Source organism: Leuciscus leuciscus (assembly GCF_965113295.1).
Source record: "Leuciscus leuciscus genome assembly, chromosome: 8".
Lineage (NCBI taxonomy): Eukaryota > Metazoa > Chordata > Actinopteri > Cypriniformes > Leuciscidae > Leuciscus > Leuciscus leuciscus.
In genome coordinates this window covers 42709852-42734851 of record NC_138732.1, presented here as the reverse complement: position 1 = coordinate 42734851, position 25000 = coordinate 42709852, and the positions used below count along the sequence as shown (strand labels likewise).

Here is a 25000-nt window from a genome sequence, read left to right as displayed (position 1 = left end):
AGATGCAAACACAGAGCTTCTCCCGCTGGTTTGTGTGTTTGTGTTGTTCAACAGATCAGATAAGAAGCTCTGATGTAAATGTGTGTGAAAGTACTCGAATGGGGTCTCTGTCAGATCAGTTCCTTGTCTCTCAGCAACACACTCAGTTTGTATGTTTATGTAAAGTAAAGACACTCAAAGACAGGCTTGTGTGTTTATCGTTTCCACACCATCTGTCGGCATGTGTTCCACTGTCTCATATCCTAGTATGATGTACATAGACATGAGCCATTGATAGGTCGCAATTACAATATTCAATGTGCAAAAGAATAATCCCATATCTGCCATAGTTATTCATTCATTCCAGTGACAAAAATATGGAGATATCCGACAGATTTGATTTGTTGAATGACCTAACACAAGCTGTTGTGTAATTCTTTGCACTTCGAATAAAGCCAGGAATCTGTCTAGCTGCAGTCGGCAATAGATCAAGCGCTGAATACCAGTTTAAAGTGGCTGAAAATCATCAAACCGGATTATAGACTATGGGCCTTATCTTGCACCCAGCGCAATTGACTTTGTACACGACGCATGTATCATTACTTTTTGCACCCGCACACAGCGGACTTTTCCCTCCACAGACGCACGTCTGTAAATTAGGGAATGAACTTGCGCTCCCGGGGACGGTTCAGCGAAAAGAGGAGGCGTGTTCCGGCGCAAACGTTCCCTGGTGCTATTTTGCAGTTTCAGAAAACAATTCTGCCACAGACCAGGAGAAACCTAGTCTAAAGTCAGTGGCGCGTTGCGCATGTTATTCAGATGCTATTTTAAGGGCGCATGCTTGGCCATAATCAATGTAGTGTGTGCACAACACTCATACACTTTGCTTATCTCATCTACACAGAAGCAGCAGTTTTCATTTTTAGAAAACCATACATTATTACAAGGAAAAATATTACCACACGAGGGAAATCATTGTTGTGTCCATGAATGTGAAAAAATAGGCATAAATCTAGCTTACACATTTACCCAAATTATTATACGCCTGTTTAACCGAAGCTAATTTGGGTGTGTTTCTCCATCCTCAATGTCACTTCTCTGTGTGTTACGGCCCTGATGAGAACCTCGGTCTCCTCGTCTGTGAACCGCTCCCGGCGTGCGTCTGGCAAATCCGCCGTTATGATATTAATCCGCCATGGAACAAGCGCGCCTGCTCTTAAAGGGAATGTGAGATGACGCTCTGATTGGTTTATTTCACGTTACGCCCAAACCACACCTATGAGTATGTGACCAACACATTTTAGATTTGCGTCGGGCGCAAGAGTCATTTATCCCACCGGTATAATAGCAACAGCGCCCGAGACCCGCCCACAAAGTTACTTGCGTTTCGCGCTTGATACTTGCGTTTCAGATCGTTAAAATAGGGCCCTCTATGTATCAAACATACAGTATCTTTCTTTTACAGTGCAACATGTGGTATATGAGAAACAATTAGTCTTTCTGGTCATGCATCATTTCACGGAGACAGAATGGACACTTTTGGACAAAAATATTTCAACAGATTTTTTACAAAAATGTATAAGTCGGCATTTAGGTGTATTTACCACAGTGTACAATGCATTTACACTGAAATTACACAAATAATGTTATGAGATTCATGTTTTAACTACAAAATCTTAAACAAAAAATCGATGGAAAAATGCAATGATACTTTTGCTTATGAAAGTAAAACTGTTGCAGCAAGTGTCTTAATGCGTGAGTCATTGTATGATTCACTCAACCAATTTGATCAAAACGGCTGATTCATTCAAGAACAAAGCGGCTGGTTGTGTATTCAATGATCCGTTCATGAAGACAATCATCCGCTTTGTTCTTGACTCGCCCGATTCATTCTCAAAGTGAATAATGTAGTATTCAGAACGCCACTGTGAAGATTGCTTTTGCTGTGGTTTGTTTCAGCTATTTTCTTTAGCAAAATCAGACAGTATTGACAGACACGTCACGTAATATTGACTTCTATATTGAACTGTTTTATAAAATCTAATTTGCAGTCATGCTGATATCCAGAAAAACGGCTCTCTTGTTTGTCTTGTCTTGCTATGTTATAAAAATTAAAAACATGAACTCATACAGGGACATTTTTTGCCCTCATATCTCGAGTTTCCTGAAGTCCCCATTCATTTCCTGACACTAGCAATCTTTCATAAACCATAAGTCGCATACTTTAACAATTAACCTACTAGTGATCTCATATAATAGACAGAACTGTCAACCCATTTTAACAAATCAGGAAAAGTGGTTTAAAAAACACCCACTGATCGTAACATGGCTTTTTTGTTCTGTAAAAACTCCATTCTCTCCCCAACAGCAGCATTGTCTCAACCAATGGCTTGATTTGGGGGCGGGGCTTTCAGTTCGACTGACCAATGGCAGATGGACAAGAGTTCAGGAAACCTGTATGAATGTTTCCACACTTCACCTTTAAAGGAACAGTATTTTTAAAGCTGCAGTCCGTAACTTTTTTGGGTTAAAAATTATCAACAATAATTTTTTGAGCAAGTACATCACCAGCCAGTGTTCAACACTCTCTGCTTGCCTTAGCTTGATTCTAAACGGTAAGCTTGTAATAATGTTTCTAACTCCAGTGGTACTGGTGGATTTCTGCGTGAAATTCGAGCATGTGTTTGCGTCATTACGTCACATCTGTCCACATAAAGAAGAGTCTCGGCTATGAGTGTGAGGGTGCTGGAGGTGGAGATTTAGCCTTTTCTCACAGCACTTGATATAATTAAACTTAGCAATTTGATGGCAGATCCAGAAAGGTTCAAACGACAATCACCAGGAGATGCACCCGCTGTAAAACGCGAAAGACTTCGGACTTAGGAGAAAAAGAGACTGCAACCGGCCCGTGCGAAAACAAGGATAAATATCGGAAGGGCATTATGTAGTCACGCAATGCTGATGTTGTTAACATTAACAATTTGAGAACTAAGTATAATTTGCACGGTTTGACGTGATATGATAAGCGATCGTTAGATTTAATCGGCGTGATTTACTGCAATGCTTTTTTCCCATTAGTTGGTCAGAACAAAAGTGGATGTTACTTGTTCTGATGACATTTTCTAGTGAAAACTCTTATGTTGGTCATACTTCCCAAAAGTAGAATGTGTGATTGCGAATGCCAGGATCCACACCGGCGGCGACTGACAGCCACACATTCTCCTCAAAACACTGGATTCATCCGCGCTGTGCCGAGCCGAGGCACAACACACGTAAAGCTGATCATTCCGCGAATGACTGCAATTGCAGATTTCTAACAGAGATGGCGACAAAGAGGAACAACTATGGACTGCAGCTTGAAGTAAATAATAAAGTAAATTAAAGTTATTATTTACTATACATATACTTCTGCATTGTACCTCCATAAACACTCCAGTGTCACACATCAAGACTCTTCACGGCATGATTGACGTCAGTGATGAGAAACGCAGACATTAGTCTGGATGTGCATTAGCTGAGCTGAAGGAGATGCCGGAGGGAGAGGAGTTCTGCTCTGTTCCTCACACAGGAATATCAAAGCGTCTTAGAGGACTCGGAATAGCACACACACTCATATGGACTATTTTTGTGAGACGTTTGTTGTCATTTTTTGTGCTTCGTACTTTAAAAGCGCATCCGTGTTCATTAAACACTGGACAAACAGCAGCTGCCACAAACAGTCATCACTCACTGCGGTTTCTGTTAATACTGTGTGTGTGTGTGTGTGTGTGTGTTTTATTCTCCGTAAAGTGAATGCTGGTTGTGTTTTGCAGGTGGAGAACGAAGCAGAACCTGGATTACTGCTTCCTGATGATGTACGCCCAGACTAAAGGAACCTATTACGTACAGGTAAGATTAGACTGAACAGATCCTTGGAGAACGTGAACAAAATCACAGTTACTGGGTCTATATTATAAACTGAGCTCGTTCCAGAATGTTTTTTTTATATTTTTTTATATGTACTGTATTGAGGTTATAAATAAGTGATAATGTACAGTCAGCCGGTCCAAATAAACCCTGGCAGTCGTCTTGTCTTTCGGGAACTGTGGGAAATGGATTCCGGAGGAAGTAGAAAGCTCTTATAAAGATAAGCTGATCTTTGAGGAAAGCTACTGTTGCACTTCTTTTGAAGAATGTTCTTTTATGATCTTTTTTGTGTTTAGATAAAGCCAACACAGGTCCTATATCCTTCCCCCCCGATGAGTCGTTCACTCAGAGCGTGCTCGCTGACACTGATGTGTGTGACGGCTGCTTTACTCAGAGAAGAGCACAGTTCAGCCTCCACTTTATCTTCTGTTTAGCACTCCCAACACATGCATGAAGCTCACACAACATGCACTCTTCCAGCGCAGAATCCCGTCATTCAGTGGAAGCTCATGGAATTTGGCAATTTTTGGATGAATGACTCAAAAGCAGGCCTGTAGTGAATCAGTGTGTCTGTGAATGTTAAAGCTGTTGAATCTGACGATGTTCTGCGTGTCTCGGGTTGTTCTGCTCGTTCGTGGAGTTTCAGCGGCTCACTGTATGAACACATGAGTCTCCTCTGCAGCGTCTCTCACTGTATGAACACATGAGTCTCCTCTGCAGCGGCTCACTGTATGAACACATGAGTCTCCTCTGCAGCGTCTCTCACTGTATGAACACATGAGTCTCCTCTGCAGCGTCTCTCACTCACTGTATGAACACATGAGTCTCCTCTGCAGCAGCTCAACATTTCACTTGAGAAAACTCTTATATCATATACACACAGAAACTCACAGGTCTACTTCACAACATGACAAAATAAAAGTTCGGTTTAACTTGAAGAAATTATAACAGAAATATATGACCATTTCATAGTAGAGTGTACTTCTTCAGGTAGTAGTGGTAGTAATAATAAGAAGAATATTACAGTAATAAAGATTATTAAAACACGGAATCCCAACAGTCTTCATTACAATCTGCTCATATAAAAGTTTGTTCTAACTAATATAATACTATTGGACAGTAGAATGTACTTCTTAAAGTAATAATAATAGCACAATTTATTAAAAAAAGTATTTTTAATATCACACAAATTGTAATATGTTTTATTTTAAGCAGTAATCTTGCATAAAAAAAAAAGGAATTATTAAATTTTCATTTGATTGTCAGATCAGTGAACTACAATTCCCAGCATGCAGCTCAGTATTCAAATATGCCCGTATCCCAGAACACATGGCAGAACTCTAATGCTAACTTCTCCTGTTAGCGGAATTAGCGTATATACGATTTACCTAGTGGGAAATTAGACGTGATGCCCTCTCAAGCCATTTTTACCACTGGGAAACTCTGAGATCATTTTGATCCCAGAGTTCCCGGGTTCGGCGGGCCAAAAACTTCAAACATGGCGGAGCGGAGAACGATTGATGTTACTGCTGTTCTCTATTCGTTTTTCCACAACAGATACATCGCCTTGGCTTGATGTTAAAGTAGTGCATGTTCACATACAGTTGTGATCAGAATGATTGGCACCCCTGGTAAATATGATCAAAGATGGCTGTAAAAATAAATCTGCTTATGATATTTCAATTAGAAAAATCGAACCTTTTATTGAAGTAAAATAAAAATCACATTATCACATTATGGAATAAATGCTTTTCTCCAAAACACGCTGGCCAAAATTATTATAGATGAGTTTGGAGAACACCTGACAAGAGATCAGATATCATTCTTCTCTCCAGATCCTGCAGATTCCCGTGTTGGTGTCTTCTCCTCTTCAGTTTTCTGTCAGCCTGATTACACCTGGCCACTTCATGTGTTTCTGTGATGGGATAGCTCTCCGCTCGTGAAGAGACCAGGTGTAAATGTTCTCCGAAACACAATCGAGACGCATTTAAATCCGATCGCTCAATCAGGAGGAGGTCTGAGACTCATTCCTGACCAAACTGGACAAGTGTAAATGCATCTGTGTAAATTTTACTTCTCTCAATAATGCTAAAAATTAAATAAATTTAAAAAAGATTAAATCAGATTTATATCCATTTTGCCCTGAACCTAAAATATGTATGTGACCAAGTGTGCTAAAAAATGTAAAAATGAATGAGAATATTCTTTAGAGATATTTTAGAGATATTTTTTGCCAATAATTATGGTCAACGTGTTTTGTAGAAAAACATTTATTTCATAAATTGAGTTTCCCCCCACTTTCAATTCTTTTACAATGATTTATTTTTAATGAAAGATCAAAAGGATTAACAATGCAGATTTAATTTTACAGCCATCTTTGATCATATTTACCAGGGGTGCCAATAATTCTGACCACAACTGTATTTTAATAACCACTTGAAGCGTATTGTATGTTTTATACACAGCAAAAATAGCCTGTATTCAAGCTGAATATGGAAATGTGAATGTTCCAGAATATCCGTGAAGACATCATAAATCAGCACTGGACTTCTGAACACACAAACCTGTTATCAGTTCACACACTCACTCCATCACCCTATGAAGTATACGTCCATCCCTTGTCTATCTAATGTTTGCTGATCGCCTAACCCTCGCCTGTTCATCTCTTGATTCATGCCTGTCGGATTTTCAGTCGTTTGCTTTTTTTAAAAAGTCAATACGTGACAATTACATTTTAAAAGGTTAACTCAATTTTTAGTTTTATAAGTTGATTTGATTACCACCATATTTGAAAGTAAAGTTGTATTTGCCATTACAATGTTTTTATATCCTATGACTCCTGACAGTAAACCTATATAAAGGTAACCAATCAGGTCAACTGAGCTGAGTGAGTGAGTGGAGGCGGGGCTCATTTGCATATTCATAGAACCGCGTATACTTAATGAGGCAAGGGTCAAGTCAAGTCAAGTCAAGTTTATTTGTATAGCGCTTTTCACAATACAGATTGTATCAAAGCAGCTTCACAGTATTAAATTAAAATAATACAACAAAGTTTGTTTCAAGAGGAATTTATTGATTGATAAAATTAAATTAAATATCCCCAAAATATCCCCAACTGAGCAAGCCAAAGGCAACAGTGGCAAGGAACCGAAAAACTCCATCAAGTGACCTAATGGTTTCCTAAAACTCCATCAGGTGACCTAATGGAGAAAAAAAAACCTTGGGAGAACCCAGGCTCAGTCGGGGGCCAGTTCTCCTCTGGCATTTATGAGCTAGAGGCCGGATTGTAGTTTGAACTGTGGGATTATATGAATGCCTGGCTGAAGAAATGCGACTTTAATCTAGTTTTAAACTGGGAGAGCGAGTCTGAGCAACGAACAGTATCAGGAAGACTATTCCAGAGTTTTGGAGCCAAATGTGAAAATGCTCTCCCTCCTTTGGTGGTTCTGGATATCCTAGGTATGACCAAAAGCCTTGAATTTAGTGATCTTAAAGAGCGCGATGGATTATAGGGCGATAGAAGATCCGTTAAATAGACTGGAGCTAAGCCGTTTAGGGCTTTATAAGTCAGTAGCAATACCTTGTAATTAATACAGAGCTTTATAGGTAACCAATGCAGTGATGATAAAATCAGTGTTATGTGATCATATTTTCTTGATCTCGTAAGAACTCTAGCGGCGGCATTTTGTCGAGTGTCGAGTTACATTCAAGATATTTTAAGGGATGAACACAATTTAAAGGAAAAACGTTTAAATATGTCATTTTAGTGATCAAAGATGAGTTTTAAGGGAGACAATGATTGACTACAGGGGGACTTTAGATTTTTGGTCATACTGTCCTGCAGTTAATGTTTATTTAATATCAAGGTCATTGTTTTATTTAATGGTTTTAGTTATGGTTTAATTCTAGTTTTAGTTATCTTTAACAAACCTGGTTCAGACGGACACGAAGTGCCACAGAAGTGTTTTACGGATCTCGTTGCCATTACTGCCAGAAAGAAATCTCAGCGCCAGTAAGATAATGAGTTTTCATGTCCAGAAAGGCTGTTATGTTAAACTTCTGGACTCTGAACAGCTGAAAACATTTAAAACCGTTTGACTTTCTTTCTTCTCCCTTTGATAAAATGCATGTGAAATTCGGACAAAATTATCATTTTACGTACAGTTGCCTCTGCTTTCAGCTGGGAGAACAGAAAGTATATTAACTTCTGGAAAAATTACACACTTCACCTTTAAATCATTTAGCCTTTAGATACCCCCCCAAAAAAAGAACTGAACTTGTCACGATTATATGCAAATGACTCTGATCCACTTCTTCTTCATCCTTCAGCGTTCTCATTCTCTCTCTCTCTCTCTCTCTCTCTCTCTCTCTCTCACACACACAGCTAGAGGATGACATTGTTGCACGGCCAAATTACTTCACCACGATGAAGAACTTCGCCCTGCAGCAGCCGTCGGAGGAGTGGATGATCCTCGAGTTCTCCCAGCTGGGCTTCATCGGTGAGTCTCACTGCTATCCTCCTCTTCCAGCACACACACACTCACACCGGGTTTCCTCCGCGTGGACAGATCCTTCTCACACTCAAACCGTATAAACCCATTATAAAGCTGCTGATGTCTCCAGGAGTGGATGAACTGTTGAGGTCGCTAATGAAAGTAATATTTTCAGAGCTTCACATCTTCACATGGGATGAGAAAGTGATTCGGTCTCTGAAATGAAATTGTCGCCTCCTCTCATAAGGTTCACATTAGTCTCCACCTGAGAAACGTCATGGAGTGAGTCGGACCCAGACCTGTCAGTCCTAGAACCAGATGACAAAGCAGATCAGAGAAAGCAAAACTTATAGAAATTGATGGTTAAAGTGTATTGTGAAAGTCCACCTTAGACATTCTACTAACTATAAATAACTTATCAACTACATGTCAACTAACTCTCATTAGAGTATTAGTGGACTGTTAGGTTAGGGTTCAGGTTAGTAGAATGAGTTGACATGTAGTTGCAAATAACTGTTTCCCCATGTACTGACGGCTCTCCTGTCCTCATGTAGAGAGGAATTGTGGGTAAGAGCAGAGGTGTGTGTGTGTGAACATGATGGGGATTGTAGATCTAGAGCATTTACTCCTCTCACTGACACAAAAACAGATTAAGTGTTCCTCACAATGAATAAACACAGTGAAATGCAAACTCAGAATATTACGCAAATCTGCAATAATTAAATAACACTAATATACTTTATGTATTTAATCTCACTTTACTAACCAATGTCTTTGCTGCTGACCTTCGATGATCCGATTGAACCATACTAAAAGCAAAAATGGCTTTAGAGAGACATCTCATTTGTTTAATTGTTGTTGTTATTGCTGCGCCCTCGACTGTTCAGTCGTGAATTTGCATTTCCTTCAGCCTGAGGTTTATTCACTTCTGGGACCCGATCTTGCACCCAGCGCAATTGACTTTGTACACCGACGCATGTATCATTCCTATTTTGTACCTGACAACAGCGGACTTAGGAAATTAGGGAATGAACTTGCGCTCCCGGGGGCGGTTCAGCGAAAAGAGGAGGCGTGTTCCGGTGCAAACGTTCCCTGGTGCTATTTTGCAGTTTCAGAAAACAATTCTGCCACAGACCAGGAGAAACCTTGTCTAAAGTCAGTGGCGCGTTGCGTATGTTATTCAGATGCTATTTTAAGGGCGCATGCTTGGCCATAATCAATGTAGTGTGTGCACAACGCACATACACTTTGCTTCTCTCATCTACACACAGACGCAGCAGTTCTCATTTTTGCAAACCATACATTATTACAAGGAAAAATATTACCACACGAGGGAAATCATTGTGGTGTCCATGAAGATGTGAAAAAATAGGCATAAATCTAGCTTACACATTTACCCAAATTATCATACGCCTGTTTAACCGAAGCTAATTTGGGTGTGTTTCTCCATCCCCAATGTCACTTCTCTGTGTTTTACGGCCCTGACGAGACGTCGGTCTCCTCGTCTGTGAACCGCTCCTGGCGTGCGTCTGGCAAATCCGCCGTTATAATAGCAATCTGCCATGGAACAAGCGCGCCTGCTCTTAAAGGGAATGTGAGATGACGCTCCGATTGGTTTATTTCATGTTACGCCCAAACCACACCTATGAGTAATGAAGCTACTTCAGACCAACCCATTTTAGATTTGCGTCGGGCGCAAGAGTCATTTATCCCACCGGTATCATAGCAACAGCGCCCCAGACCTGCTCACGTTACTTGCGTTTCGCGTTTGATACTTGCGTTTCAGATCGTTAAAATAGGGCCCCTGGTGTGAAAGGGCGTTTGCTTTTGCCAAAATAGAGCTTTTTTGTTGTTATTTAAAAGCAAACAAACAAGCTCAGCGCAGGTGAGGAAAACTAACCCAAAAGTAACGTAATGCATTGCTTTAAAAAAATATTAGTTATGTTTTTTGGAGAAGCACAATATTGTGAAACATTACTTTTAAAAGTAACTTTCCCCAACACTGGCGAAGTTATGTACAGTATGGTTTTGTTGCCATGATTGAGTAACACCTAAAACAGCTGTAAAAATGAATCGTGAACAACTCTACAGCTCAAATAACAGTGTTTTTAACATAGTAATGTACTGTGAGTGTTTGTATAAATTATAATCTTCAAGTTTCTGCTTTTAAACCCTCCAAAATTGTCCACATTCCCTTCCATTGTAAGTGCCTAACCTTGATATGTTTTTAAATGAAAACTAGAGACAGGTCTAAATCATATTTTGTGCTAACCAACATTATAAACACGAACGGGTTTGGCACAACAGGAGTGAATAATGACAGAGTTTTCATTATTTAAATTACCCAGCTCTATTGTTTTGGTACTTCAGCTCTCTATCCATTCATCCACAAGTTTAACTTGGCTAACTGCGTCTAAACTCTGAGTTTAATCAGTTGGGGTTCAATTAGAGTCCCAGTCAAACCTGTGGAACTGGCAGCCGCAGTGATTGCTCTGATATGATGTGTGTTTGAAATGAAGGCTAATTATGTTGATGATGGTGATCAGTGCTGGCTCAGGGCCTCGAGGGATGGGATGGGGAAAGGATTGATTTTGAGAGCTCTCGGCTCAGAGAAGTGGAAACTCACCGCTGGGGCGATGAGTCGGCGAGTTAGTGGAGAAAATGAAGACTGTGTGAACTCAATTATATCAGAGCAACACCTGTAAGAGACGGGGAGTGAGCGTTTAAATGAGGACATGTGAGGATGACGTGACCAAGGGTTGAAAAATGGTCTATAGCTTTAGAAAACATCCGATCTTCACCAGCATTTACACTTTATGGATTTGGCAGACGCTTTATCCAAAGTGACATTTTATCAGTTCATGCTTTCCCTGGGAATTGAAGTTGCTTTATATTTGTGTGGAAATAATATGATTGCATAATCTGTTTTTCCATTTTTTTTTTTGTGTATGTTAGCTTTAACTAATATATCATGAACTATGAATAATAGTACATTTATAAAGTAACTTCAATAAATGCTGTAAAAATGCCTAAAGCACCTAAATGTGTGCTATCAGTGTTGACTGATGTGGTGTTGGCGTGACAAGTACATTTTCAGTGGATGTTTTTACTCATCACAAGGGCTGAAGGCAAACACACTCTTCATTGTTAGCCGACTGAATTTAAACCGACTGTTCTGACACCGGCCTCGCTTTAGACGAACACAAGTCTGTTTGTGTCGGTTCTGCTGGGACTGGTTTGATCCCATGGACTTTAGTCATGTTCCTCCTCATGATCAGCCCATGTGATGAGCAACAAATGAGCTGAGATACTCCAGCTCAGACCAGTTTAAGATGGTGACCAGCTTCTAGTTGGTCTAGATGGTTGATCCTTTGGATTATCTGCTAGTGGAGCTGGTTTCTGACTTGTAGACCGTGTTGGTCGAGCTGGTTAGAGCTGGTAGAGCATCATGAATCAGCAAGAAAAAAGTTTAACCATGTTAAAGTTGACATGACATGGAAGTTGCGCTCGTCTTTTCTTCCCTATTATGATGAATATCCAAGTTCCTTGCTCAGGAACAAACATAAATCTTGCCACAAAGCACCGGCAAAAGTAATGATTATAAATGTGTCAGGGTTTATAAATAGCAAGGAGACATTTTAATTGTTTATTAATAAACTAGTGTTTTCTGAGTCTGTTTTGGCTGTAAAGATGAAGATGACGATGCTGACTCTCCGCAGGATAGTGAACGCGCCTATAGAGAGAAATGCAACTTTTAAACGGATTACATTAACAAAGAGTATTTTTTTATGATTTGAATTGGCTCGTTTAAAAGTAGACATTTCAAGCTTTATTTCTCATGTCTGATGGGCAAGTATTCGCTGAGTTTGGGTTCATATTTGTGACACGCCGGCGCCTCCATGTCATGCAGTAAAGCGCGTTACCCTTTAGCTTTCACACTCCACACTAACACTTGGATATGCGCCTAATAAGCACACATTTATCTAGGTTAACGTTAGAGCGAGCGGCAATGCCAGACAGATTATTCCTCTATATGTTTACCAAATCAAATTATGCAAATTTTGTCTGTGTGGAATTGATTGGATGGTTGTGGTTTGCTATTGGCTGATCTCATGTGAGTGACAGGTCATAGCTCCGCCCTCGTCATCAGAGAAGAGAAGGGTCCTGCTGCAAGAGGAACTTATTCTGAGTCCAGATTACCAGTAACATGAGTTTAAAACATCAAGGATAAATTGTTTAGAATAAACACTGAAATATTGCATTAAAAAATAGGAATTGTCAATTTTATGGTGACTTTAAGCTTGTATAAACTGATGTTTGCTAATTTAGGCCTGCTCACCATGACCAAGAGTTCTGGTTATTCTTGCAGTAATGAGCTAGAAGTCTGCCAAGCCAGATGAGGTTAAGAGTAAAACGGCCTAATAGCAGAAAAGAAACGAGCTGACATGCCAACAACACCCGAGCATATGACCCAGCCAGTTCTGGGTATTAACACCTCGCTCAAGTCAGCTCATTTCTGTCTTTTACACACACACACGCATATTTCTCTAGAGTCTTTCTCTGCTCTTTTACTCTAATAGGTCCCAAAGCAGCAGTGAAGCTGTGATTGATGCTGCTCTCTGTCCGTATCACACTCACACTCACACACACACTCGTTTTCTGTGCACTTTGTCATTTCAGCCTCCTACACACACAATCACACATACAACTACATTTTTAAATAACTTCCCCTCCCTCTTGCAGCATCTCTTCTCTTCTCTGATGACGAGGGCGGAGCTATAACCTGTCACTCACATGAGATCAGCCAATAGCAAACCACAACCATCCAATCAATTCCCCACAGACACAATCAAGCCCCGCCCACATTTGTTCTTGTTCCAGAAGCGTTTTACTCGGGATATACGTCTCAAAAGACTAGCACCTTCCCTTTAATGCCGACTTTAATTCATTTGATCAAATCCCAGAGCAATAGTAACAGTGTTGCTTGCCTTAGCAAACCCCACTAAATATATAAACGCATACATCAGATGTGTTTTTGTCAGTATCATGTCTCATGATCTCCCCCTACTTACGCTAAGTTGTTCCCGCCTGTTTTAGCTGAGGGATTGCATGCGTGACAGATGCGTCTGGATGAGTGTGTTCTCCTGCTGTCAGTCAGCGTAGCGGCTAGCAGAGCGCTGTCGCTAGCAGATCCTCACGCCTCACGCTCAAGCTGCTAACTGGAGTGGTAGTGGGAAGGCAGCCATGACCGAGCTGTTCACATATGCACAGCACCAGAATAAACACACACATTCACTCTTTACATTAGTGTTACATTCATGTTCCTGGCAAATATTGTTCTGTCTGCAACTTAAAGGAAGTGGCAGTTTCCACTACATCCACTAGCGTTCACACACAGAAACATGCTTGTGTTGGGCAAACACAACTGCTTTGTGTTTATGATGAGGATGTACTGTATATACAGTGTGGAAAATTACTTTTGAAAGAACATGATGTGTTACAATATTGTGATATTTAAAAAGTAGTTACTTGGTTACTTCCTCACTTGGGTTTGGCTTGCTTGTATGTTTTTTAATAACAAACTAAACAAAAGTTATATTTTTTGTTTAATGTAAAGCCCCTTTTACAACAAAAAATGTGTGTGTGTGTGTGTGTGTGTGTGTGTGTGTGTGTGTGTGTGTGTGTGTGTGTGTGTGTGTGTGTGTGTGTGTGTGTGTGTGTGTGTGTGTGTGTGTGTGTGTGTGTGTGTGTGTGTGTGTCTGCGTGTGTGTGTGTGTTTTAGTGAGTGAGTGATTGTGTGTGTGAGAGTTAGTGTGTGTGTGTGTGTGTGTGTGTGTGTGTGTGTGTGTGTGTGTGTGTGTGTGTGTGTGTGTGTGTGTGTGTGTGTGTGTGTGTGTGTGTGTGTGAGTGAGTGTGTGTGCGTATACAGCAGGAAATGTGTCTCTGCTCTTTTACAGATGAAGAGGGATGTTCCTAATGGAGAAATGCGTTGTAGAGTTTCCTGGTCATTTGTATTTTTTTGAGAACGTCTTCCTTGTGAAAGCCGCAGAGTTTGATCACAAAGTTAACAATGAAGAGTGTAATTGTTTGGATATTAAAATGCTTTGAACTGGGATATTAGAAAGGCAACTGTAAGCCATTGGGAGGTGTGACAATCTGGAAAGTGTACGACACATACAGTAGCTACATTTCTTTTTGTTAGACAACATGTCTGTTTTTAAATGGACTTGAATGGAGATGTTTATGGTCCTGATGAGGTGTCGTTCAGGAGGCTTCCTGCAGGGGCTCACCAGACCATAGACCAGCTCAACCTGCACTCCTCTTTACACAGTTTGCCTCTGAAGAAAACATGAAATCATGCATTTTACTTTCATAAAATAAAATATATTGAAGTAAGTGGGATTTGTGTCTTCGACCATGAAGGAAAGTCGATTAATAACTGTGCTAATTACAGGGTTACCTGGCTGGAGTGAGATTTAGATGACATGGACTGAATCAATCACACGCCCCTATTTGAGGTTTTGAGAATGCAACAATTAATCTTCATACTTAATTCTTAAGGTTAATGTTGTGTAAGATCAACTTTTTGATTACTCCAGCAAGTCATATTTCCTACAGGTCAATTTATCAAAGAAATAATGATAAAAAGAATACAAAGTAAGCAAGACTTATTTTCTTAATTTGATTTAAAATCAATAAATTACCTAGTTCTGGCATTAAGCTCTGGATGGTGCAGTCTGATAGGTCCTCAACTCATTTGGTAGCGTTCACATCATTATGAATAACAATACATGTTGCGTCATTGCAATTTAATGTCTCGATTACAAATGTAACCCTGGTTCCCTGAGAACTGCTTCCTAGGCCGCTTTGGGGAACTCCTCCAGCGTGACCGGTGTCTGAAGCATGTGTCTAAACGCGACGATAACGTTGGCCGGCAACAGCCTATGACGTCACTATCGGTGCGACCAGAGTATAAAAGGATGCCTGTAGGACAAGTCAACAACTACTTGTGTCTGAAGGAGGTGTGGGAAGACATACCCGAAGCATGGCAATGAGACACAGTGTCTCGTTCCCCTTCTCGGGAAACCAGGGTTACATTTATAACCAAGACGTTCCCTTTCGAATGGGAATTTGCAGGGAAGCTAGGATGCTTTGGGGAACAAATACCCACTCTGCCATGCTGAGTGCCGTAGCAGCTGACATGAAGTCAGTGACTCCACGGTGTAAGACTGCACCTAGATAGTGTGCACCAGTGGCTGTCGTGAGTCTATTCCCTAGGGACAGAAACCCCGGCTACACACCCCGCGGGCAGAGCTCGGGGCCTGGTATTCTTACCAATACATTCAAGGGAATATGGGCAAGGATTAGGAATAACCTGCCTGTCGCTTCAGGGGTCAGTGATACCCCTGACGAATGGAGGTCTCAGGAACCCACTCTCAAATGAGAGGAAACCTAGCCAATATCATGAAGGAGGCTCGCAGGGAGCTCCACACTAAAGTGTGCGGATGACTCTGAAGACTCTCAGGAAACCTGACAACGCTTCCCTAAAGGTGGTTCCGCCAAGGACAGAGAGACATACGACCCGGCGTAGCCACTATCCAAACGGACGACTCCCCAGAGCACTGGTTCTCAACCTGCGGTCGCAAATGCAAATTCCAGTTTCACAATTTATTTTGGTTTTTAAATTAAATTAAAATGGTTTAAGTTTGAACTGTAAAGTTTTTTTTGGGCATATCAAATAATTTTGGTGATCATATATTATTTTCAGACATGCGGAGAACTGCTATGAACTGACGCAGTGCAGTTGACGAACACTCACAAGCGCGCGCTTTGGCAGAATTACAATGGTATCAGTAGAGATTTTTATTTATTTATTTATGGATCAAAATGGACAAATGCGTTATTAGAGGAGAAAAATGAAATGAGGAACATACCAATGAAGGAACACGTGCAAGCAAGAAGAGTCGTAGCATTAGAAGCGAAGGCAGGAGAGTAACTTTACTGGAAGAATGGAAGAATAGGTTTTCTGTCAGTGAGTGAGATGGGCAGCCCGTTTGCTCTGTAGTAAAGTACTTGGCATATGCAAAACCTACAATGTCAAAACACATGTGAATTCGATGTGTTTGTTTGATATGCTTGCATTTTAAATCTATAGAAATAACAGCATCGGCGCTGGAACTCGTTAGCGGATTCTGTGCAAGGGATTGCGACGGGACAGAATGCTTGATATCGTCAGAGATTGTAATTACAATGCGCTCAATGTTGTTTGTGAAAAGAGTTGAGTAACATTTGCATATTAAGGCGTTTGTGTCCTATAACAGTGTTATTGTTTGGTGGCTATTACGATGATGATGAGAGTCATACAGCATTAAATAGACACTTAAAGTGCTTATATACGGTTTGTGTATGTTCATTGCGAATTATTATCTTATTACTGTATTTTTTTTGTTTTTATTAGTCGTTTTTATTTGGTGGAAAACATTGTTCTCATTTGTGACATACTGTATATCAGGGGATTGTGAGTTTATTGAACATGAGAGTTTCGCTTTGAAATAAAGTCACACTTCCACCAGTCATTTCAACACACTGTGAAACAAAAACAAATTTATTATTGTGTTTGTTGGTTTTGCAGAGTGTGACAGAAATAAAATACCGTATGTGCCACCAGAAAACACGGCCTCTTCTGTGTGTGCAACATTTAGGTATAACAATAATAATGCTAATACCATAGCATTAAATCTGATTGGTTTGCATTGCTGACGTCATATGTAAATGACATGCGTCCCGTGAGACCACAGTGCGGCCCAGTGGAAGAAAAGGTTGCTCTAGAGCGAGAGGAGGCCTAGCAACACTCCACCATAAAGACAGTTCCACCAAGGAGGCTCACAGAGAGACATACCATATGATGGCACTTCCTGTAGCGGAATGATGCTGACGTCGGAACGAGCTCATTACAGGAAGCGGAGGACCTTGCCCAAAACCGGGAAGATCCTAAATGACCAATGGGAGCTACCAGCTAAAGCTAGATATAACCATTGTGAAACCTGTAATATGATCTGAGACTCCAGCTCTCTCATAGTGAGTTAGGAATCCTACTATTAAGGATTCCACTTACACTCAACCATGAAAACATTGCCATCTAGGGGAGCTAGCGGAGTGCTAGCTGCGACCACTCAGAAACAAATGTCTTAGGATCTCAAAACTCCAGATACTCCCGAAGGTGCCTTGAAACAAAGAAGGGTTCGCAAACTGGGACAAAAAAAACCCACTTCCGGTTGGGTTCTCGAGATCGAAAGAGCTCATCCCTGCAGCGACTGGAAGACTGGCTTCAAGACCCGACTCGGGGGAGGGTTCTGCTCTTCAGTCAAACCCGAGGAAAAAAAACCCTGCCTTCACTCTCTCTGCATCTAATTCCAGAGAATTAGGCCTGAAACATTAGTAATAGCAGACCGGAAAGGGAACAATCTCATAAGACTCTACCTTTGCTCCGCCCACCACCTGATCCGCGGGGTACAGGTGGTCTATTCTCATCCCGCGAGAGAGAATAAACAACAAAGGTGCTTATCACAGTGACCGTCTCATATATAGCGCGTACAAACACTAACTAATATCAGTTGAGAACAAAGAAGTAAAAGCTTCTTACCTGTCTCTTACAGTCAGTTTCACAAATGCATCACGTGTTCCTTACCCAAACACATAACACTCAAGTCATGTGTCCTCTGTCTCTGATGCGGAGGCACACACTTCCTGAAACGCTTCACACGTACATAACAAACGGATCCTGAAGACAAAAGAAATTGTTAACTTGTACTACAGGCGTCCTTTTATACTCTGGTCGCACCATCATCAGTGATGTCATATGCTGTCGCCAGCCAATGTTATTTCCTGTGTACACACGTGCTTCAGACACCGGTCACGCTGAAGGCGTTCCCCAAAGCATTCAAAAAGGGAACCACAACTCGCTCGCTCTGACTATTTTATGAAATTGAAATATGTGAAACATTTATTAAAGAGGCCATATTATGCCCTTGATGTTTCAGGCTCTACTAGAACAGGTTTTCCTGCTTGAATGTTGATTATTTTCCTCATATTCTCCATTGTTGCAGCTCCTCTCTTCCCAGTCTGTCAGTAACGCTCTGTTTAGTTCCTGTCTCTATGAAGCCCCTCCTTCTGTGCTCTGATTGGTCGGCTGGAGCAGTGTGTTGTGATTGGTCGAGCGCTTCGAGTGTGTTTGGGAAATGTCCCGCCCCTAACCATAACCGCCAGTTTAACACACTACTAACTAACTCAACCAGGCCCCGCCCCGCCCCTTTATTCTGCGTATGAATTATTATAATGAGGAATATTGTGACGTGTTCGTTCCTGGAAGAAACTCAAGACTACAATGGAGGCGTTTCAGGAGTTCAGAAACACTGACACTGATATAGAGAAGAACTCTATCATGCTCAAACAGCAACATTACACACTAAACACAGATGAAGATGGAAAAAGACAAAATAGGACCCACTTATGAAATTAAATAAGGTCAATTTTGAGTTCATGATAACTAAGAATGACAGTGATCATAGAAGAACAGACAGAATTAGAGTAACATCAGAGAAAAAGAAACTGTTCAATAAGTCAGAGAGTAATAGTTAAAGGGGTCATGAACTGGCCTTTAAAACAAATTTTTATATTATTGTCTGGGGTCAACTTATGATGTTCGCTTGGTTTTTACATTCAAAAAACATCAAAATGAATAAGTAATAGGGTATTTTCTAGCCTGGTTTTGAGCCTAGCTCCTGAAACGCTCGGTGTTTATGGGCGTGCAGCATTGAAGACTTGGAAGTAAACGCCCACTGCTATGATTGGATAACAGTTTTGCATATTATGATGAGTTTCATGTAATGCTCGAATCGGTGGGCGGGGCTAAACCGGCAGTGTTGAAGTAGGCGTTGATCTTCTTCTGCGGAGGCGGGGTTTGATACCCTTTGACCTCATAGATCCCCACTGTCGTTCGCTGTGCCTGGTGTCAATAAAAGCTTTTATTGGACTAACAAGGAAGTTTTCAGTTCTGAAACTTACAGGATATTATTATAGTATGATGACCTCTTATATGTCAAAAGCTCAAGGAAAATTTGATTTCTCAGTTCATGACTCCTTTAACTCTACCTCACATGTAATAATGCACTCATGTATTTCAGAAAGAAAGAAAGACATATGAACTGAGGGCTTTAAATGTGGAGGTGAAAACTGATTTGACTATTTCAGATAAGGCTGTTTCCTTTTCAGAGGTGTGTGTGTGTGTGTGTGTGTGTGTGTGTGCGTGCGTGCGTGCGTGCGTGCGTGCGTGCGTGCGTGCGTGCGTGCGTGCGTGCGTGCGTGCGTGCGTGCGTGCGTGTGTGTCTGTGTCTGTGTCTGTGTCTGTCTGTGTCTGTGTCTGTGTCTGTGTCTGTGTGTGTGTGTGTGTGTGTGTATGTGTCAGGGACAATGTGAAGGTGAAACAGCACATGCTCTCGATTCAGAGATCATTTATTACACACACACAGCCTTGAATTGCTGCCAAAGTGTTTCACAAATGGAGAGCTGAAGATATTATAACATCTAAAAGCAAAAGCACTTGTAGAGCTGATTAATCTCTCTGTGCCCTAAAAGATCTATGAGGAGTTTATTGCTCTTTGTTTTCTACATTTATTCATGGTGAAATATTTATTCTAATTAATTATTGATCTTAAATAATTGTGTCTGGATAGCATTCTTTTTGACTTTGTCTGTTCAGTGTTCATTCAGTTTGTGTGTGAGAGAGAGAGTGAGTGTGTTAGTGTGAGAGTGAGTGAGTCAGTGAGTCAGTGAGTCAGTGAGTGAGTGAGTGAGTGAGTGAGTGAGTGAGTGAGTGAGTGAGTGAGTGAGTGAGTGAGTGAGTGAGTGAGTGAGTGAGTGAGTGAGTGAGTGAGTGAGTGAGTGAGTGAGTCAGTGAGTGAGTCAGTGAGTGAGTCAGTGAGTGAGTCAGTGAGTGAGTGAGTCAGTGAGTGAGTGAGTGAGTGAGTGAGTGAGTGAGTGAGTCAGTGAGTGAGTGAGTGAGTGAGTGAGTCAGTGAGTGAGCGAGTCAGTGAGTGAGCGAGTCAGTGAGTGAGCGAGTCAGTGAGTGAGCGAGTGAGTCAGTGAGTGAGCGAGTGAGTGAGAGTGATTGTGTGTGTACTTCAGCTCTAATGGTCAATGTTAGCCTGTGTGCGGGTCATACACTGATGATACTAAACTAATCTTTACAACATCAAACCACTCACTAAGCCAAACCTCTCAAACCCTGTCACCCCCACACACACATGTGCTCATTAATTATGAAGCAGCCATTAGAAACAGCTGTGTATTACAGTTTTAAATAGACAGATCTTTTAAATAAGCATTTTTATTGAAGGTCCATACATTTTCTTGTATATTTTTTGATTATATGAGATATAACATTTTAATCTGTCATATGGTCGTGTTATAATGTACTCCACCTATGGGGCATGTTGTCACACTCACTTCCATTCTTTCTGGGTATATCAAGAAAAAAGTATACACTGTATTAACCACATAATTGTACTTGACATGTGAAATTAATGTGGGGTAAAATGAAAAATCTGAACCTTAAGTAGGTTTACACAAACTGAGAAAGTCTAAAAGCATTAGTGCCCCGCTCTCTCCGATAGACTCAGACTAGTATTGTAATATGATTTTACAGGCGTCTTGCTCATGAAAACTGATCTGTGGGATGAGTGTACGAGCGGATGTCAGATCAGAGCGGATGTGTTTTGATCTGGAGACGCAGGATGTTTCTGTGGTTGATGTCGGACTGTAATTCATAATGCATAAAAACGGATGTCTCTTCTATTATAGATTACCAAAAGCAGCTGATTGACTGTCTGAATGTTCGCCCTAAGCCAGCAGCCAATCAGATCCTCTGTGACCCAGACCGTTTTGAAAAACTTAATTAGAGGGCAATAAAAACCCTGTTATGAAGAACATCCTTCCTCCTGAATCTGATCTCATTTCATTTGATGAACTGAATTAATCTCATGTTTTAAGAAAAATGTTATCATTTATGTAGAACATCTTAAGTTATTTGCTGCACCACCTTAGATGAGCCTTGAGTCGTTAATATGAAGATGTAATTACTCTCAGAGCGCCTTTCCTTTGATTGCATTAGTGTTTTCTTTTCCTTCATCTTTCCTCCCTTGAGTTCCTTGTTTAAATCCATGTTGAAAGTGTAAATCCGTATTTGTCTCTTGACTTGTCCAGTTCCTCAGGGCTGGATGTTATCGGTCTCGTGTGGAGGATGTTCATGACTCTGCTTTGCTTATTTCAGGGAAGATGTTCAAGTCATTAGACTTGCCGCTGATCGTGGAGTTTATGCTAATGTTCTACAAAGACAAGCCCATTGATTGGCTGTTGGACCACATCATGTGGGTGAAGGTGTGCAACCCAGAAAAAGACGCGGTAAGAATTATACTCTGTTTTCTTATTATAATTATTCTTAATATTATTTGTTCATTCAGTATATTAATCATTATCGTGTCTCTCCCTAACATGTGTAAAGATTGATTTTAATAATAATAGAATGTGTAAAATCTATCGGAAACGGACTCTGCATTTTGAAATGACACCTGATTGATAGAGGCCATGTTAGTCTCTATTCAGAGAAAAACAAGCCATGTCACCTAATAAACATCTGGCAGTGACAACTAAATTCACATTAAAAAATGGAACAACTAGTTGAAGAGACACAATCATTTTATATGCTGAACAGATTTCATTTCGGCTTTTAGTCACATATAAACCAGGCCTAAAACTAACTTTTTGCCACACCTGCCAATGGCCAATGACTTACTAAAATGAACCGGCCATTAATATTTTTTCCGACCATGAAACTGTTTTTGCAAAAACAGGCGATAATAACAACAAAATTCACAATTCTTTATTCCAATTTCAAGACCACAGCTAAAACTACTAGCCTAACTAATATACATTTAAAACATTGTTAAAGATAAGTAAACAGTCAGTAATTAAATAAAGAACAAATAATCAAATTACAAGCAAAAGCACAAATAAATACAATATAACAAAGATACAGATTAAATAAACAGGTTTGTCAGGTCTGACAGTAGTTTTCAGGTACAGAAATTTAATAAAAGTAAGCAAATGTAAAATAACACTACACAGTCTTCACTGTATAAATTAAACATCTTTATTAATTAATCCTTATTAAAGTTACTAAAGTTATTCAGTCGAGAGCAGTGAGTGATTTTCTCTTTGTCTTTGTTTGATTAACATTATAAACTCAGACATCAGCAGGAATATTAGGCTGCTGTCCCTTTAAGAGTGAATGCACGGATCTAATACACTGATACACGCGTTTACTTTCTCAACTGTTTATGTCCATTTAAAGACATAAACGACTATGTTTACTATGTGCTCGCTATTTTTTGACACAATTTTGTGTGAATTTGTTGCTTCACTCTGCTTTCATTAAAACTATCAGAAGAACAAAACTCTCATGGCTCCGGAACGACATGAGGCTGAGAAAATGATGTGAAAATGTCCAGTTTTGGATGATTTATGACGTTAATGCAGAGATATTACTCGTCTGAGCTGCTCGAGAAGGACAGAAACCGGAGTGTGTCTGGAATCTTCACAACAGCGCTGCAGTCTGAAGGAGTGTGTGTGAACGTAACTCGCACGCTCCTGAGAGATCAGCATTAAAATGATCAGCTTTAAAACACAGTCGACTGCGGTTTCATAGAAACGATCAGATGTTAATGCATCTCTGCTTTTGTAATATTTCTGTTAAATGCGGTGTGTAAGCGGCCAAAATGAGCTCTGGATAATCTGATTCCAGCCTGAGACTTTTGCTGAAAGTGTGTGTGGTTGTGATATGATATAAGTGATGTCATCTGTCCCACAGAAACATTGTGACCGTCAGAAAGCAAACCTGCGCATCCGCTTTAAACCGTCTCTCTTCCAGCACGTCGGGACACACTCTTCACTCGCTGGCAAGATCCAGAAACTCAAGGTGATCTGTCTTATTCAGTTATTGTTTTACTATATTCATGTTTGTGAGTGTGTGTAATAACTTCCCTCATTTGTAATCCTCCAGACAGTGCTCTCTGCCTCAGGTCTATGTTCATTTCTCCTCAGAGATCATGTCCTGATAAATCAGTGTGTGTCTCTGCTGTGTGTTTACTCCCTCTGAATGAAGATCCCTAGGGATCGCCATGGCGATGAGTGTTGGTGTGACCCGCCTGTTCCCTGTCGTGTTGATGTGTGTGACGCTCATATGATGTATTTTTGGATGTGTGCATTTCACATTAATTTAAATATATGCACTAATTAGTTTGATTGATCAGGGGAAACTGGACAGACTTAGCCACAGTCTGACCTATACTAGATTATCTTCTGCACACACACACACACACACACACACACACACACACACACACACACACACACACACACACACACACACACACACACACACACACACAAGCATGGATACACACAGATGTATATAAGAGTTTGTATTTCAAATAGTTAAATATTTATATCTTCCCGTCTACGCTTCTCTATAAACCATAAAAAGTGACATCATCCATAGCAACAAGCTCATCCCCGCCTCACTGTTATATCAAAGTCCCCCTGTATCAATCATTTTATCCCTTAAAACTCATCTTTGATCACCAAAATCATGTTTTCAAGGTACAATTGTATTGCTCAAATATTAATACATGCTGTAAAAATGTATATTGCATAATGCATATAGTTCATGAAAGCTAGCTAATACATCAATGTTAACATATGGTACTTGCAAAGTGTTACCTATGTAATGTATGCATGTTTCTAGGTTATAGCTAAAGAAACACACATTGGATTTAATATTTTAATGTTTAAATTATTTTCTGTAGAATTCGTTCTGTAGAACTTCTCATTTTAATATATTCATATGTTTTATGAATATATATATATATATATATATATATATATATTTCATTTAGCACATATCAGTACAGCACTGTTTTACTTGAAGTGTTATGTTTGATTTTTATCCAGTATCCATTTTTAAAAATATGGGTTGATTAGTCGGTTATCAGCAAGTACGGTCAAACCTAGTTATGGGTAAAAGTTATCTGACCTCTATTAAAAACACCACATAGACATAAACAACATTAAAGACTGTTTTCACCACAGGGGACTTTAAGAGATTATATTTCACGCTTGTGCAATAAGGTGATGTTATGTTTAGTGTTGGCCTTTTCTTTGAATGTCTGGATCATGGATGAAATAATTAAATATAACCATAAACACACTGAAAGGCAGTGAGATGGCATAAAAAAGGATATCTAGACACTTTAAATGTAACTTTAATGTTACAGCAATAAAAATTTAATTTTAACATAAAGTTGCAGTTATTGAAGGAACACCCAAGCACTGTTTACGAGGTCCTTCTGTGTGTTGTGTTCAGGATAAGGACTTCGGGAAGCAGACGCTCCATAAAGGTCACGCTAACCCTCTAGCAGAGGTCACCACCAGTCTGAAGACGTACCAGCACTTCACGCTGGAGAAGGCCTATCTGGGGGAGGACTTCTTCTGGGCCTTCACTCCGGTGG

At 40.3% G+C, this 25000-nt stretch overlaps 1 protein-coding gene across 1 annotated transcript in view; it reads left to right on the top strand.

The window, feature by feature from the left end:
• mgat4b (alpha-1,3-mannosyl-glycoprotein 4-beta-N-acetylglucosaminyltransferase B) overlaps window positions 1-25000 on the top strand; it is a 159400-nt gene that overhangs the window by 113217 nt on the left and 21183 nt on the right. Inside the window, exons 7-11 of the mRNA XM_082178090.1 lie at window positions 3792-3867; window positions 8270-8384; window positions 21706-21836; window positions 23302-23409; window positions 24856-25000. The exon at window positions 24856-25000 is cut by the window's right edge and continues 49 nt beyond it. Of these exons, the coding sequence (XP_082034216.1) occupies window positions 3792-3867; window positions 8270-8384; window positions 21706-21836; window positions 23302-23409; window positions 24856-25000 (575 nt within the window). The remainder of the gene's footprint in view (window positions 1-3791; window positions 3868-8269; window positions 8385-21705; window positions 21837-23301; window positions 23410-24855) is intronic.